This window comes from Megascapheus bottae, chromosome 6, assembly GCF_031878675.1.
Source record: "Megascapheus bottae isolate mThoBot1 chromosome 6, mThoBot2.hap1, whole genome shotgun sequence".
NCBI lineage: Eukaryota > Metazoa > Chordata > Mammalia > Rodentia > Geomyidae > Megascapheus > Megascapheus bottae.
Genome location: NC_143514.1, coordinates 11597769 through 11616414, shown reverse-complemented (window position 1 = coordinate 11616414; position 18646 = coordinate 11597769). Strand labels below are relative to the sequence as shown.

At 37.1% G+C, this 18646-nt stretch overlaps 1 protein-coding gene across 2 annotated transcripts in view; it reads left to right on the top strand.

Annotated features, from left to right (window-relative positions):
- Positions 1 to 17714, top strand: part of Plppr5 (phospholipid phosphatase related 5) — a 126357-nt gene extending 108643 nt beyond the window's left edge. For both annotated transcript variants that reach the window (XM_090334253.1, XM_090334251.1), the window contains exon 6: positions 15974 to 17714. In XM_090334253.1, coding sequence (XP_090190379.1) covers positions 15974 to 16006 — 33 coding nt within the window. In that variant the 3' untranslated portion in view covers positions 16007 to 17714. The remainder of the gene's footprint in view (positions 1 to 15973) is intronic.
- Positions 17715 to 18646: the final 932 nt, after the last annotated feature.

The following is an 18646-nucleotide window of genomic DNA, read 5'->3' as shown; positions in this document are numbered from 1 at the left end:
TGTTCAGAAGGAAGAATAAGCTTGGGCTGGCAGTTTGTCCTAGTGGTAAAGTGTTTGCCTAGCATGCATGATGACCCGGGTTCAATTCTTTAGTACTGTATACATAGGAAAAGTCGGAGGTGATGCTGTGACCCAAGTGGTAGAGCTCTATCCTTGAGAAAGCCCAAGGATAGTTCTCAGTTCCTGAGTTCAAGCCCAAGGGCTGGCAAAGAAAAAAAAAAGAATGAAAGAATGAATCGAGGGCTAAGGAATTTGGCCTAGTGGTAGAGTACTTGCCTAGCATGCATGAAGACTTGGGTTCGATTCCTCAGTACCAAATACATAGAAAAAAAGAATGAAGAATAAGCTGATGGAAAGAATACGGACTAAAAATGCAAAACAATGATATCTCTGAAATAATTATTGAAAGACTCCAGTTCCATTCTTTCTGTGAAGTGGATGACACCTATCCATTATTTTCATTATTGTTATTTTTAAAGTGTTGTATAAATGGGTTATAATTTTATAAGTCAGGTTATGAATACAATGCTTCCTGGGAAACATCACCCCTTCCTTTGCTTTCTCTATCCCTCCCACCTCTATGCACAAATCATAGTTTATTTTTAATAGTGTACAGTGAATACAATAACTTCATTTGTTCACTCTTCCTCCAGTCCTGTGACTCATTTGCCCACCCCACCCCCTCAGAAGCCCCCCAGAGAACTAGAAGAAAACAAAAATAGGTTTCCATGTGTTACAATTTGTTTTGATAAATAGTATTTTAGATGTTTAGAGGAGTTACGTGTTTGTGTTCCTCCCCTAAGTATATCCTCCTTTAGTCAGTTGAGCCTTACACAAGTTATCATGTTTAGGTGTATTTTAGATCTAACCTTCTGCATAGGACAGGAAACTGGCACCACTTTTGTCTGTGAGCTTGGCTTACCTCACTTAACATGATTTGTTCTAGGTCCATCTGTGTTCCTCATGTGGATTGCCCACTTGTCATTTGGGGAAAGCCTGATTTCAGTTGGGCAATACTGATGATCACAGGAACTATCTGACCATTTTGCTGGTTTTTAGTTGTTGTTTTTTAAGGACACTAACTAGGGTGTCACTAAGTAGCACAACCTCCTCTGCTTCCAAGAATACATGGACCCTTCCCTCATATGTGGCATTTTTCTGGCCTCTCTTCAGATATTTCCCTTGTCCACACTGTAACAGATAGGGTTGTACCTGCCTGCCTCCTAGGGGTCCTTTTGGTCTGCATTCACCATCTGCAAAGCATTGAGCATGTCACACTTTTCCTTCTTCTGTTCTCCGAAGCCTAATGCTGGCAACCAGTTTAGCATAATTGATCACAAACAAAATAATACATCAATTCTAACTGTACTATATAGAAAATCAGAGGAAAGGGGCAATGTATCTGAATTGGAACGGATACACACACATATATATATATATATATACATATATATATATAATTTGATAGAAGACAGACTATTTCCAATAGATCTTAGAAGAATTAATCACAAAATTTTAAGTACCATAGGCATAGCAAGCTACTGCAGTCACGTGTGCCTAAGTTGAGGTGACTTCTGAAGCTAAAATACACAGAGCCAAGTATAAAGCATGGCATTTGATACGATGTTATTTGTCATTTAAATCCAGGCATTAGTTTTTCTTTGGTTGATGTGATCTTAATTAAGCAGAATCAGCTATTTCGCATCAATAAGAGAGGGGGAGGTTATGAAGGAGTAGCTTACAGGTACAGCTAAGGAGTTAGAGAAAGGGGCTTTTTTACCAGCCTGTGCCAACAAGTGAAGCTTGCCGTGTGCTTTTGCACACTCTGCGTTGGCAGAAGCAAGATTTGAATGAGCAATAGACAATCCCCCCCAATCTAGAATGGAATAATGAGTATGTACTATTACAGATGGAAATTGCCATGTTTAATTCCCATGGCAACTGCACAGGCAAATGATACAGATAGGAAAATGCTACGAGAAGCATATGCAATGCCCTTCACATTGACTCTTTCACAGATTATAAGATTATAGGCAATCACAAGTAAAGCATGTACTGAAATTTAGTCAGTACGTAGGAATAGAATGGGCAGAGAGAGCTAGGAAAAGGAAATCCTGTTACTTTGCATTATAATAACCAGGTAGAATTAGATGGGTGAAAATTACTCCTCCTGAAAAATTAACACAAGAGAGGTCTCCTACCACAGCCCCAAGGAATAGTGTTTCATGGATGCTTACAGGTTACAGAGAAATGTCTTCCTGCTTCACAGGAGCCAGAATGATTTCCTTAATGAGTTTTCCATTTGATTTCAGACCAGGGTATCCCTATAACATACATCATGTATTTACAAGTTGATGCAGATTGTCCATTTCAGACATGGAATATGGCATATGTGACAAAAATATTACAGTAAAATGTTGCATGCATAAATGCACAACACCAACAAAAGGTTTCTTGCTAAGATAAATAGGATTATACATTATCCTGCTCCCGGTGATATATTCCTTTGAGGCTCCAGAAGGTTGTGCCTGAATAACTCGGGTAATCTGAAACCTCCATTTGCTCCTCTGTCATGCAAATCTTTGTTTTGCTGAGCTCCTGAACTGTAACATAAATATTATATAGGACCATGTCAAAACAACTTTACTAGGAATTAGATATTAGAATAGATACTAGAACTCAATATATTCATGTTATCTGTTTTCCCTTAAGGTAAACTTTGAGCATTTATGAATAATATTTGAATTAAATCAACATTGATGTGCTATATTCTATTCCTATTTGTTAAATTAGACTGAGAAGGGGGCTTAAAAATTTCAACCAACATTAACATTTTTAGGTTAAAAAATGCTAGCACATTCTGTTACTGCTTTGCCATATGTCATTTTCCCCTATTTGCATTCCCATATATTCAGTATTTATTTTTCCACATGATTTGTGAATCATAATATACTACATGAAGAATAAAAGCCAGATTTTTTTTCTAGTTGTCTAACGAGCCTTTTATAAAAAGCATCTTTTGGTGAAGTACTTTTGAATGTAGGAGCAAACATTTGCATCTCCTCTCTGTGAGTACAGAGTTACTGAATACATCTTAAAACCATATAGTACATTCAAACCATTTGTTGAGGAGAGAATGATTTTTCACAAGGCATTTTCAGCACATTTATAGTTTGTTGTCCAGAAAAAAACCATCTTAGACTCAGTGTGTCTTTCAAAATTAATCAAGAACAACACAATACTGTGAAGAAGTTCTCAGAAAGACACAAATTTTTTACTAAAATGTGGAAAATAAATTAGACGATACCCCCAAGTCACCATTTTATGTAACAATCAATTTTTTAAATATCCTGTGTAGGAAAGCAATCAGAGTAAACAATATGCATATGTTATTTAAAATTTGAAAATTCACGGAATGTGGCTTCGTGGTACAGAACTTTCCAAACATGATCAAGGCTCTGAGATTGATCCTCAGTACGAGAAAGGGGGGTGTAGGGAGGGGGGAAGGAAACCTGAAGTAAGCAAAAGGGAACAACAAAGAGAAAATACCTACAATACATCATAGTTATTGCTTGAAACATTTTCCTAAAGTACCTTTCCAAGACATGTAAGATTATCTATGACGTTTTATATTCATGAGCCCTTCTTGTCTGACTGCTTTGGTCCATTGCTTTTGCTCTATAAATCTATACCATAAATATGGTTTTAAATCTATAAACCTAACGATTTGTCAACTATAATCATAGTTACAAGTAACCATGTGTCTTGGGTTACGGCACATAAAACAGTTAAGATTTTTTTCTAGGACTCATTTGAATAGATCTAACCTCCCTTCTGGAGAGAAAGATACAATGAGGAGGTCAATTAATAGGCCCAAGGTCATAAAACTGGCCTATGTTTTGAAACCAGAATGCACACTGTGTTTTCCATGTTCATGGAAGAATTTGTTTCCCTGTTTGTTCAAGCTCAGAATCACTGTAATATATGGTACTATGAACTTTATATGGGAAAGAGATATAACCTAACTAATTATGCAGTCTTGTTGGATGTGAAAGATGCTTTCAATTCTAATTTTCCACAATTATAAATAATAAGTAATACCAGGGTAAATGTCCCTAAAAAATAGATCATGCGTGATCAATTAGTAATTTAATGTGTATTCATAAAATTGGAAATGCTAAACTAAAAGGATAAATACTCTTAAACCTTGAGTTGATTTTTTGTCTGTGTTCTCCCCAGAAATAGTAATTTTTGTTCCTCACACTTATTAATGATCATATAGTCCCTAAGTAACAAGGTTTCTCATCTCAAGATTGTTGAATAGCAGGTAAACGAAGGATCTCATATTTTATGTAGTTTGACTATTTTCCAATGCATTTATTCTATATTTAGTTCTGTGGCTGAACCATCCAGATACTGAGACAATGATACAATAACTACTAAACAAAACCGTTAGATTGTTCTGAATCTTTAGAGATTTTGTAGCTAGTAGCCATCTCTCTCTGTGTGTCTATTTTTTAAAGTTGGGTATAGTAAAGCATGACTTGTACCTTGTAAAACTCTTTCTTAAGTGTACATTCTGATACTTGAACTCTAACACCAGTGATCTGTTTGTTTCTTCCTATAATTTTGCTCTTTCCATGGTGTCATCTCAATGGAATGATGGGGTATGCAGCCTGTAGAGTCTGTTATCTTCATTACGTGTTTAACTATGCTTCTCCCCTTTCCTTTTCATTGAGTCTATATATACCACAATTATTTTTTACCCTTTAGTCAGATGAAGGTTGTTTACCGCTTGGGACAATTATGAATAAGTCTAACTAAAACTATTCATGTACAGGATTTTATATGAATATATATTTTTCTTCCTTTCCTTCATGTACTCAGGGGTGAGATTTCTGAGTTATGTGAGTTTTAAGATTAATGTACATTTACCTTTATAAGAGGCTTTCCATGGATGTAGCTGATTAGCCCTCATGCTTCTGAAATCAGTCTTCATATAAATCATGTGGAATTACCAACAAGTGCCTCTGTATAAAAACAGGCAAGTTTTCCACTAAAGGTTGTTGCAGGGGGGGGGGGCTGTCCCTGGGGATTGAACTCAGGGCCTAGCCACTGTCCTTCACCTTCTATTTTTCACTCAAGATTAAGGCTCCACCAGTTGAATCACAGCTCCACTTCCAGCTTTTGGGGTAATTTAGTGGAGTCAAGAGTCTCACAGATTTTATTGCAATTTGGATTTGGACTTTAATCTTCCTATCTCAGCCTCCTGAATAGCTAAGATTACAGGTATGAGCCTCCAGTTTCCAGAATCACCGAAGATTTTTAATCAGCATCCAAAACCATTCATTCTTTTCTGCCAGGGGCACAAGTCTGCTTATTTAAGAAATCTATAGTGTTTTGAAGAGCTAAAATGGAAATAAAGAAGATTCTAGTTGGTTGGGTTATAACACTCATGTACCACAAGGCATGAGTAAAGCATGTGGATGCATCACCTTTCTTGAGTGTAGTGGAATTACATCTGTTCTATGAAACATAAACAGATACCAAGTAACAGCCACTGTGGTCCCTTTCCCAGGACTCCTGAGCTTATAATATAATGAGGAGGGAGAACTTTATAAGCAAACACAGAAGAGAGTGGTGCTGGTTATGGTGCTATAACAGAGGAACACATACAGGGCACTTACCTAAACTTACCGATGCTAGCAACATCATGGATGGGGAGACTAGAGGGAGCATTTTACCAGGTAGGAGAGAAAAGAAAGTTCTGCATAAGTAATCAGTTCGTACAGAGGTTTTGTTTAGCAGGTAAAGTAGGAGCCCAGGAATGAGAGACTGAGGTTGATGAAACCAGGAATGAAAGATTGAGGATGATATTAAACAGAGGGGCTTAATGAGTGCCCAATTAAGTCATAAAGAACAAGACAACCTGGGTCAGTTTGGTAAGTCAAAAGTCAGGAAATGGGGCTGTTCACCTTGGTTCACACCTGTAATCTGAGCAATTGAAGAGATTGGCACCCGAGGAAGCAAAGGTTTGAAGTAAGCTTGTGCAGAAAAGTCTGTGACACTGATTTTTAGTTAAACACTGAAAAACCAAAATGGAGGTCTGACTCAAATGGTAGAAAAGTTTAAGGGACTGAAGCTCTAAGGCAAGACATGATATGTATTGATCTGAAAGCTCTTGAACATCAGCATATTTAGAACTTACAACTTTTTAAAGATACTCTTTTACTATTAAAAGAATGTCTTTTATAACTTGGGTCTGGTGACTTACACCTCCAAACTTACATACTCAAGTGACTGAGGTCTGAGGATAACAGTTCAAAGCTGGCGTAGGAATAAATGTCCGTCAACTTTATCACCATCATCATCACCATCATCATCATCATCATCATCTCTAGTTAGCTGTACAAAGGGCTGTTGATTCAACATTTCATTTTATATATAATATATTTTGATTAGTGTCACCTTTTCCATCATTCTCTGCCATCTTTCCCACTGTGAGACCTTCAAGTAATCAGCAGAAATCTGGAAGTGGCTCAAATCATAGAGTCCCAGCCTTAAGTGAAAAAGCTATACAAGAGTGTGAGGTCTGGAGTTCAAGCCCCAATACCAGCACAAACAAAAAAGAAAGAAGAGGAGGGAAAGGAAGAGAGTAAGAGAAAGAGTGGGAGAGGAGGGAGGGGGAGAGGGGATGGGAAGGAAGAAAGGAAAAAGAAAAGCAAGACCAGAAAAGGAAAGATGGAAAAAGATTGACAGAACAAAAGAAAGATTTGCACTTGTCAATCACCATTCCATAACTTTAGACAATTGTTATTCAGACAGATAATATAAAAAAATCTGATTGCAAAGCATGTGGCCAGATTACCCTCCAGAAGGCCCTGGCTTGGTCCTGGGATATTTACTGTACAAATCAGATACCTTCAGTGATTGGCTGTGGAAACAGCAATTGGCCTCCACTAGGCTAGACCAACAGGGCTTATTTGGCTGTGATTCTTAATATTGGCTGCACATTAGACTCATGTAGAGAGCCTCTGAAAATTCTAGTGGTCAGGCCTTGCTTCAGACCAATTAAACAGGCATCTCTGGAGTTGTACCAGTGGTTTCTTAAAGCTTCTAATGGGAAGCCATGGAGGAAAGGCAGAGCCTCTGAGGATTTGGTTGGGGAAGGATTATTGCTTTGGCTTCATAAGGAATGTAGTTAAAGCATCAGTACAAACTCAACCCGTGTTTGCTTTAATTAGCTTATCAAAAGAAGCAAATTTGACATTTCTTCTTTCTCTGAGAAGGGAGTCTCTAGTAGTATTTAGTTCATTGGAAATTTTTGAATGAGGAAAAAGATAGGCCTGTAAATTAATATAAACCTTCACACTCAAACAGGACAATTGCAGAGAAAGAAATAGTCCGAAAGCACCTTTCCCCCCAAGAAAACAGGCATCCACATTTTAGCTCTGGTTTACAAATCCACAACTACCTCAAACAACATGAAATCCCTTATCAGGAATGGTGCCAAGCGAGTCCACAGCTTTAAGTCTGAATTTCACTAAAATTCTGCCTAAATGGACCTAACATTATTTCTCTTTACTGAAATGCTCTCCCTTTCAGAAGAGTTGTAGAAATGTTCTGTCTTTACCAACCATTTTTCTTTTCTCTTTCTGCCCATTCTGGCCTTCCAGGAGGGAGGGAGAGAAGAGGGGGATAGGAAGGGAAGGATGGAGAGCAAGAGAAAGTGGGGAAGGGAAGAGGAAGGGAGGGAGGGAGAGAGGGAGGGAAGGGAAAAGGAAGGGAGGGAGGGAAGGAGGGAAAGGGAGAAGGAAGGGAGGGAGGGAGGGAAAGTGAGAGGAAGGAGGGAGGAAAGGAGGGGAGGGAAGAGAAGAGGGGAAGAAAGGAAATAAGGAAAATGAAAAATAAAAAGTGATAATATTTGTGATTACAATATCCATATGTCTTTTCCAGATAAAATGTGGACTGTCTAGGCAATCTAGTTTCATTAGAGGGCTAGAATATTGCATCCTAAATCCTTACTGCCACATGTTTTTCTGGTTGCAAAGTATTGTACATTTTTGGAATTTGTGTTTTCTGTTATAAAAGCAGGGTCTGAGGATCTCTTTGTAATGAACGATAGGTATTTATAAAGCAAAATAAAAATTGCTTCATTTCAGTTCAGGTGAGATTTTTAAATTGTATTTTATTGTTGGGGTAACAGTACATTCAGCAATATTATTGGGGTTACAGTTACATTCATCAGTTACTAGGTACCTTACTTCTTGAAGGTTGATGCCTGTTTTACTCCCACTATTCTCTTTATTTCCCTCTTCTTATCTATCTTCCTATCTTTCTTTCTTTCTTTCTTTCTTTCTTTTTACTTTCGTTCTTTCCTTTATTTTTTGACAGTTCTGTAGTTGAATTCAGGCCTCTACAACTTGAGCCAGACTCTACTTCTTTTTCTTCTTCAGTGTTTCCTTTCATAGAGAGCCTCCATTTTGTTTTGGCTTCAGTCTGCAGTCCTCATAGCATAGCTGGGATTCTAGTTGTTGGGTGCTGCCACCCAGTTTATTGGTTGAAACAAAGTCTTGGTAATTTTCTCTTGACTGGCCTCACATTTATGCCCTCTGGATCTCTGTCTCTGAAGTTGTTCTTTTTACAATTATAATTATAATTAATCATGTCCTAGTTTTATTTATTTTGGTCATTCAGTGTATTTATTTGTAGATTTGTAGCCATATTCTAGATACCACAAACCACATATTTGAGAGGACAAGGGAGAAAACATAAAGAGTGGAACAAGGATGAACAAATACCACAGAGATACTTATCAGGCACTGTAGAAAATGAACTGCATGTCTTATGGGTGGGGAAGGGAGGGAAAGATTGAGACAGAGTGAAGGAAGGGGGAAAATGGCTCAAAAAGAATTCTATTGATTGTACCTTATTCATATAACTGTAATCGCTCTGTATATCAACTGAACAAAAACAATCTTAAAAATAAGATAAACAAGTTTACCTAAAATATTATGTGATATCAGTCATAAAAATAATTTTCTTAACAAAATTATTCTCTTTCAGCTTTTAAAACACAGTGATAAAACTGTTGACATTAGACAAGCCTATTATCTAATTTCCTTGTCAGAAAATAGCAAAAACAAAACAAAACAAAACAAATCTAGGGTGATTGTTGACATCCTTTCATTTGAACCCTACATCTTTTTGTAGTCAGTCATCCTGAAAGAATGGAACCAAAACTAAACCAGGTCTCAGTTTTTGCTCCTAGACTAGATGAATATAGATCTTTAAATAAGCTGGGTCTTTAAGAGGTCAATATTTTTTTAATTGTAATTAGTAAAAGGGTTACATGATATTTGCCAGATAGAAGGTGCATTAATTCACATACATTAATACCCTTTCACATGTCTTGGTACCCGTTTCCCTCCCCCCCCACACCCCCCACCCGTCTTGGTTTTCCCCCCTTCCCTATCAAATTTCAAATATCCAAATACAAATAAATTCAATATATCAGATAACAAAGAGGTCAATATTTAAATGTAGAACTTTAAAATGAACTGGTACTTGCTCTCAGTAAAGAAGTCACTGTTTAAATCACATGTGAAATACATTTTGTAGATATCCCCAAACCAATGTACGGAGAATGCTCATGAAGAAAATTCACAGGGCAGGTCCTTTAAAGACTGCCTGGCCAGGCTCTTCGGCTGGATCCTGGGAGTGAGCCCCTGCGAGCACCTTCCATTAAGGCAATAATCGTATGCGCGCTGGAGCGCACTGGTGTTGGAGTTGGAGTGCAATGCCAAGGCAAATGCACCTGTCCTTCTGTGCAGGTGGTCATTGTAATCAAAGCGAGTCAAGAAAGGGCAGCTTCATTATTGTTGTGATTGTTCTTACGATGATCATTTTAAGTAGATTTTATTTCTTACTCATGATCAGAAATGTTAATTTTGTAACTAAATAGTCCTTTCATCATGGCATTTTAAAATTTTGTTCTTATCTGAATACTTTTCCACAGGGCTCTTTTTCATTTTCCTCTCTTGCATGAAGTGAAGTAAGCAGCAGGTCTTGTCAGGGGACAAGGCCTCCTGAGGCCTGAACTCAGGGCCTGGACAATGTCCCTATGCTTTTTTTTTCCTCAAGACTAGCACTCTACCACTTAAGCCACAACTCCATTTTTTTGGCTTTTTTGGTGGTTAATTGGAGGTAAGAGTTTCATGGACTTTGCTGCCTGGAATGCCTTCCAACTCTAGACCTCAGATCTCAGCCTCCAGAGTAACTAAGATTGCAGACAATATTGTTTTAAATAGCACTTTGGAAGGACAAGGTCTCAGATAGCATCACAGCCTGGCCTTGAGTTCATAATCCTGTCCATGCTTCCCAGTGCTGAGATTATAGGAATGATGACTATACACAGCTTGAATAATATTCTTGACATCCACAGAGAACAATATCTATAAATAGAATAAATGGTAGAGATTTTCATGTAAAACCTAGGACATTAAAAGCAGACCTCTATATATTTTAAACTTTTCTTTTTTTTTAACAAATTCAAGAATTAAAACCAACTTTAAGAAACAAAGAGCTTTGGGCCAGGAGTTTGGCCTAGTGGTAGAGTGCTTACCTTGCATTCATAAAAACCCAAGTTCGATTCCTTGGTACCACATACATAGAAGTCAGGAAATGGTACTGTGGCTCAAATGATAGAGCTCTAGCCCAAGGTCAGTGTTCAGGACCTGAGTTCAAGCCCCGGAACTGGCAAAAAAAAAGAAAGAAAGAAGGGCTTGTGTTTGCATGGGACCCCTGCACTCAAGGACTAAACAGTATTTTCCTGGCTGGTTTGCTGTAGCTTTGAATGAGCTTTCCAATCTCTATTTGTGCTTCATCTATGTCCCCTCCACCATAATTCATGTGTGTATAATTATACAGAAAAACCTCAGGCCCCATGCTGATAAATTATATGACATCATTTAAATTATATGACCTTTTAATTCTATGCATGTGATTTTGATTTACCTGCTAATTTTTTTACTTGTACTATGTTTGTGAATAAAGTGACTGTCATTAACAATTCACACTGATTAAAAGGAGATATTCTTTGTCAACTAGTTTGCCTCAAAACAGGTGACATGAAAAGATTAGATTTACTTGTGTTTTATAAATATTAAATAAAGTTCTGATACGTATGTGTATATGTAGATGTGTGTATACATCTATATATATGAAATATATATGAAACATATATATGAATATGTTGATGGGAAATGAGCAGTTATAATTTTATTCAGAAGAATACATTTATTTCTTCAAATTATACATTAACATGCCTTGACCATGCAAGATGTATAGTTGAATAATGTTTTTGTTTTAGTGGGGGAGTGTGCACACATGTGCACACACACATGCACACATGCAAGTGCCAGTGCCAGTTCTGAGGCTTGAACTCAGCACCTGGCTTTTGTCCCTGAGATTTGTGCTCAAAGCTAGCACTCTACCACTTGAGCACAGCTCTACTTTAGAATTTTAGGTAAGGTATTAGAGATCAAAGTCTCATGGGCCTGCCTGTCTGGGCTAGATTCGAGCCACAATCCTCAGATCCCAGCCTCCTTAGTAGATGCTATTTCTTTTCTTTTCTTTCTTTCTTTTCTTTTCTTTTTTCTTTTTCTTGTTCTTTTTTTTGTGGGTTATGGGGCTTAAACTCGGTCTGGGTGCTGTCCCTGAGCTCTTCAGCTCAAGACTACCACCCTGCCCTTGAGCCAAGCCCCACTTCCCGTTTTCCAGAGCTTAATTGGACATCAGAGTCTCAGGTCCTTTTGTGCTTGTTCTGGCTTTGAACCTTGATCCTCAGATCTCACTAGGATTACAGGCGTGAGCCACCATGCCCGGCTAGTTTCTGGTATTTCAGGCTTGATTACTGACACCTCACTTTGAACTACTGCTTTACGGATGTCATGTAATATTCTTGCTGTAATACTATCACATTGTCCTTTGTTTATATTCCACAGAATAGAGGGGAAATCACTTTTTTTTCTTTGTCAGTCCTGGACTTGAATTCAGGGCCTGAGCATTGTCCTCCAGCTTTCCTCAAAGCTAGAGCTCTACCACTTGAGCCACACAACACCACTTCCAGCTATTTTTTTCTATGTTTGTGGTACCAAGGAATCAAATCTGGGACTTTGTGCATGCTAGACAAGCATTCTACCACTAGGCCAAATTCCCAGCCTGGAAATCACTCTTATGATAAAAAAAATCTTACTTTTCTTATTATCATTAAATAGTAGTCACAAGCATGGTAGAAGGGTTTCAATTTTACTATGTCTATTTATTTTTAAAAGCTTATGGATATAATGAACCCATTTCCTGCATTTTGTGATGTAGGTTCATTTGCTCATATACTGCATCTGAGTGACAGAAAGCTCTATCTGCTCTGAATACTTCCTCTATTTAGGGACTATGGCTGAATTGCTCTTATTTTTAATTCCCTATGTTTTGTTCTCAACTATTTATCTTTGTGCTAATCATGACCACCTCAAAATGATTAACCCCAAGCGTGTTCCTTCTTATCCCAGTCAAATAGGAAAAATAAATTATCTTAGAGATCAAACTTGAAGGTGATAGGAAATAAAAAAAGAATCAATTGCCAAAAATAAGCTAGGAGTTTGCCCCAAACCCCTCAGGTTCCTTTTTGGTAGAACTTGGAGTGAGTTGACATCTCAAAAACAAGATAATATGATTAACAATTTATGGGAAAGGAAAGGAAGACAGTGGCTACTAAAGCATAGGACTTTAAATGATAAAACTGAATTTCAGTATGTTCTGGATCTCAGTGACACTTACAGTCACATATTCAGCACGCCATTACTAAGGTGTTTGTAACAGAATACCATAGGTAGTTAATTTTCAGTAGAATTTTGTATGCTTTTGACAGTTCTGGGAATTGAACTCAAGGCCTCATGCTGACTAAGCATGTGCTCTACTAATTTAGCCACAACCTTAGTTCTTTTTCCAAAAGGGTCTGAGTCATATTGTCTGTGTTGGCTTTGAACTATAAGTCTCTTATGTCTGACTCCTACAAAATTGCTGACTAATGGCATGAGCAACCCATGCTGGGCCCTAGAAATTTATTTCTTATAGTTTTGGAATACAGTATGTCCAAGATGAAAAAGAAAAGTGCAAAGACAAGGAGCGAGATGGATAAGGAGTAAGAGAAAGAGGGACAGACACACACACACACACACACACACACACACACACACACACACGCAGACGCAGAGACAGAGACAGAAATCAAGACACAGAGAAAGACAGAGACAGAGAAGAGTAATGAATTTTTCCTTTTGCTACAAACTCACTTGCAAAACAGTGTCATCAATCTATTTACATTGCCTGATTATCTCTTTAAACCCTATTTCCTGACCCCATTTTTCCTTCCTTCCTTCCGTTTTTTTTTCCTTCATTCATTCTTTTTGCATTTTGACTGATACTATAAAGGAGATGTCTAGAGAGGTTATAGTTATATAAGTCAGATAAAGAGTACATTTCTTTTTGAACAATGGCACCCCTTCCTTCATTCTGTCCATTTTTTTTCTCCCATGCCTACCCACAAGATAACAGGAGATTTGTTTTTCTTTGTGGCTGGTTTTGCTTTCTTTTCCTTTTGTCTTGTTTTTTCATTTATCTGTCTTTGGGAGGGTATAGGGCACAGAATTGTTGGGATAAAGAGTAAACAAATGCAGCAGTGATACTCACTAGATACTATGTGGAAAATGACTTAACACTGATACATTTCTAACACATGGTTTCTGGGGTAGGGGATAGGATGTATTTAAAGCAGACCATAATATGGCCTTACTTCCCTTTAGGGATAGTCTTGATGTCAGCCGACTGACGCATTTTTAATTAGTATCCCTTCTCCCCTTCATGGGCACAGGTCACATGATAAAGCCTTTGATTATCCTAGTGTTTCCTTTTCTTTCTCTGTCAGCCTTTGCCTTGATCATCGCGGGTTTGCTTCCTCACTTGTCTGTTCTGTAAAGATTGTTCGGTATTTAATTCTACCTTCCAGGCTGTTAAATGAGGCTAGTGACCTCATCGTGATCTGGGTCACGAAGGATTACAGCAATGACCTTGGGTACTTAATCCATCTTCTATCATTTCTTCCTTCTCTCTTTTCTCTCTTCTCCCTCTGCCCACCAGTAGCCACTGATGGAGTAATCTTCCATTTCTGTCTTCATATTTTTCTACAAAGAATATTGTTCCGGTGCTAGCCAGAAGTTTGATACTCAGGCTAGGTTTTTACTGAAACGCTTTATATCACGTATTTTCTCACATTGCTGGCTTCACATCCCCATGGGGGAAAACCTAAAAATAAAATTGTAATATATTCTTTCCACAGTTCTTATGGCTTTTATTCTATCACACTGTATTACATAACTCTGATATCTCTTTCTTGTCCTAACATTATGTCTGTGCTTTTGTTAGAAGAACTCAAAGGAACCGGGAGACAACCCATTGACTTTCTCCACATTTTGTCATACTTTAAATAAAGGAAAATCAAGTGGTTAATTAGTGGTTGGTGATTAGGGGACAGTCAGTCTGCCTTGCTCATGTTTGATTATTACTAATATTATTTTTCTCTCATGTTAAGTTGGTGAAGGCTAGAAAATATTGCCTTAAATTATAGATAAAATATTTCTAGTTGTGGGTTAACTTGAATGAAATGCCTAAATTTGAGAAGATATATGTAATTTCACTTGCATCTAAGTGTATTTTCACCATTTAAGACATATGAACTTGAGGTCTGGCATCAGTAGTTCATGTTTCTATTCCTGGCTACTCAGAAGTCTGAGATATGAGGATCAAGGTTTGTGGCACATCAATCCTCATGACACTTACCTACAACAAACCAGCAAATAAACTGGAGTATAGCTGAAATAGTAAAGCTCCAGTCATAACAGTGCCTGAGTAAAGCCCCAGTACCAGGGCACATATGCACACACTAACTTGAACATAGCTATATGTAAGCTGAAGCATTTCATGGCATCGTATCAATTGTATGAAATTCTGTTTATAGTATCATTGTATTTTTAAAGAATCAATGCTGGAGCTACGAGAAATATTATAAATGGGTAACTTGACTGAAGGGCCTTTTGGAACTGGTCATTTCTTGTCATCATCCTATATATGGCACAATGGGTTATGTTTGTCAACTTTGCAGTGAAATATTTCAGCACTCAATGACCTTGTTTCTGCATAATATTAAATGTATATATAATATATACTATGTGTCTTTATATTATATACATATATAAAGTTCACATATGTTTATTTAGAAATTGTCTGTTACATACTATATCTTTTCATTTGCATCATGCCATATACTAGCCACTCCAAATGGGTTCTTTGTATACAACTTGAATCTGTTTAAGGAAAGCAAACCAGCTCTGTGAAGAATGTCCTGGTTGAAGTACAAAAGCAGAGATTGCCGTCTAGAGTCTAGATTCATGCATCCGAAATGAAGTATTTAAGTAAGCTTTTATCAGCTAACAAGTGCCATTTCTGTCTGAGCATTTCACCATCTCATTCTGTGCCATCTGTCTCACAGGGAGCAATTAATCTCAAACTCCAAAATGCGACATTAAAATTCCATTAACACCCAACAGAATCATACGCAATGTGTCTGGCATTGCCCTTTTTTAATCCCTCCCAAATTTCAGCATTGATTTTGAAGAAAGCAGGTATAAAATTTGAAACTCTTCAGCTAATTAAGAATATTCAGTGAAATGCACAATTAGATGCTGAAATTATGTAACAATACACACAGAACTTAGTTTCACAACCTGCCTGTTTTGGCAACTCACACATGGGCTGTGATTCTATATGGATGAAGGGTTACTTGTCAAAGCACTAAAAGTGTGACAAAACCCAGTTTTCTCAAGACTCTGACTTTGTGATTGCATTCTCTTTCCCACAGAACCACATCACGGCCTTCGCAGAAGTCACATGATATTGAAGCTCATGGTTTTTCCCTTCATTGGACATCATCTCTTTTTACCACCCATTCCTAACACCCAAAGTTTGTTTGAGTATATAAGAGGTTTATAAAGTTGTCTAATAATTTTTATAATTTTCCAATCAATGTCAACCTATCTGTTTCCTCCCCCACACTAGACTGTGAGCTCCTCAGGGGCAAGACTGTGTCTTTCTTTTCTCTGTAATCCCAGCATCGACCACAAAAGCCTGGCACAAAGTAGGTGATCAATAAAAACGAGATGACTGAACAAACCAATCAATCCTTAAATAAAACGTTCACTTTAGTTTCTCAGAGAATTTGTGACTCTGTGACAAGAAGTCTCTCCATGAGTCATATTTGTATCAGAAAACTCTATTTTGGGGCTAGCTAAGGCTTTTTAATTTTCATGTATCTATTTAGCAGTTTACTGTATTTAATTTAGACTTTGAAAGTCATTTTTTTTCTATTTCATTATGAAGCATGACATTGTTTCCATTCTAACAGATTCCAGTGTGTGAAATGCCTTTCCTTTTAGAAACTATGTCTCATACTAAAATAATGTTTGCACATTATATTATGCTATATTTCACCTAAAATACCACTCGAACTATCCATTCTAAGACTGGTGCTTCTGCTTTTGAAGGGGAAAAATGCCAATTTTTACTGTAATAAGTAATGTATCATAATTAAAAAATTATTTATTTGGACGTTTTCTCCTGACACTTGTGATTTAATTTTTGGTTTGTATGTTTTGAATACAAACAGTACTAATGATGGGTAAGTGAACTAATTTTCTATTGCTATCTATGTCCCTAGAGTGGTCGCAGGATCTATTCTGATTTTCTTTTTGACTTATCAAGACTTACTAATGTAAATGAGAACCATGCCCTAACTGGCACACAATGGCTATAAAGGGTAGAAATAGGATTAATGTATTTTACTTTGCATTTGTGTTGTACTTTATAGAAGGAAGTATATTTACATTCCTCATTCACAATCATTTCGTGTAAATGTTAAAAAGTATGATTTTATTTTTATGGATTAGAAAAGTGAAGCGAAGAGAGGCTAAAAACAGTTCCCAATCCCATATAATCACACAGCTAGTAATGCCAACAACAAAGTTAAAACTGAATTCACACTTTCTTGCCCTAAACTCATATTCCTTTCAAGTATGCTGGAGTTTCTTTATGCCTTTAAGAAGGCATTAAAGTCCTTGTCCACTACCTATATTTTTTTGTAAAGTAAGAAATATAAAATAGAGTAACAAAAGTCCTCTCCTTTATTTTCATTGTTGACATTTTCAGAATGAATATTTTCAAAACACACAACTGTGTAATAATCTGTTCAGAACACTATTAGAAGATAATGACTGTCCAGGATCTAGCTTCAAGGCCCTTTGTAACAGCAAAGCTTGAATCAGATGTCTCCTTTCCTCACCTTCCGCTAATCCAGCCCTGACTCAGGAGTAGACTTGAGGGGTGGACATTAAAATCAGCACATGGACTTAAAATGCAACAGATGCAACATAGATGAGCTCATAAGTTACCTTGTAATCTTACTTGAATAATTTTGGCTGACAGTTGTTAATACACTAAAATTAATCCAGTCTTTAAAGAAAGCAAATTTCTAATTAACTCCATCATTTCAGAAATCTACAAGTCATTAAAACCAAAGCTGCATGGAGATTTTCCAAAAGGGGGTCAACACTGTAGGAATTAGATTACTTTCTACTAGGGCCACATACAGAAAAAAGAAGACTATGCTTCTACTAAGTTCAGATCACTACAGTAAGTCAATCCCTTGGCCATTTTAGAACATTGCAGAAGGAAGACTGCCAGTAAAGTTTGTAGGATTTGATCAGTCCTGTGGGAGACTACATCATCTTTCAAAGGATCCAGCCAGGAATATTTTCCTAATGGAAGCCTTGGTAATCAATCAATCAATCTAGTATCTACCAATCTACTGTCCATCTATCCCATCTATCTATGTGTCAGTTTATATCATCTGTCTACCCATTAGGTATGTATACATCTGTCATCTATATCATGTATCTCTCTTATGTGTCTATCAGAGTATGTCAAGGTTATGTTTTTGCACTTTGCTAAACCTGGTATTATGAATTCAGGAGTTATAAATTTCTCACAAAATCTAGATTTCACCCAGGATCAGAGTAATATCCTTTCTAATATCTCAACATCCTGGCCTCATGATAGTGCAATGGATAATACTGTCCTAAAACATGGGGAGGTGGGCGAGATTTAGGATTGACGTGAATAAGGCAAAAGGCAGAAAAGAGTCAGCAACCACAATGCTATAACTGACTGACAAAAATGAAAAATACATTTGAGAAAATATTAGTGTAAATATGTACATATGTAGGCTGAAAAAAAACAGGCAAACACATATCTTTCTGGTAAAGATGTCTCCTTTTTATTATTCTTACTTGGGGCCCAGCGTAGTATAAATTTGGTCAACCTGAACATTTCAGTAGTCTCTGTTTGCATGGCAGAAATTCTGCACATGTTGTATCAGATTCATAAGATAACTTAAAAGGCTCTTTTATGTTAAAAGAGAGGTGAAACTTCTTCGACAGGCTTTGCCTATTTTACTTGTAACTGGGCCTCTCTTTTCTCA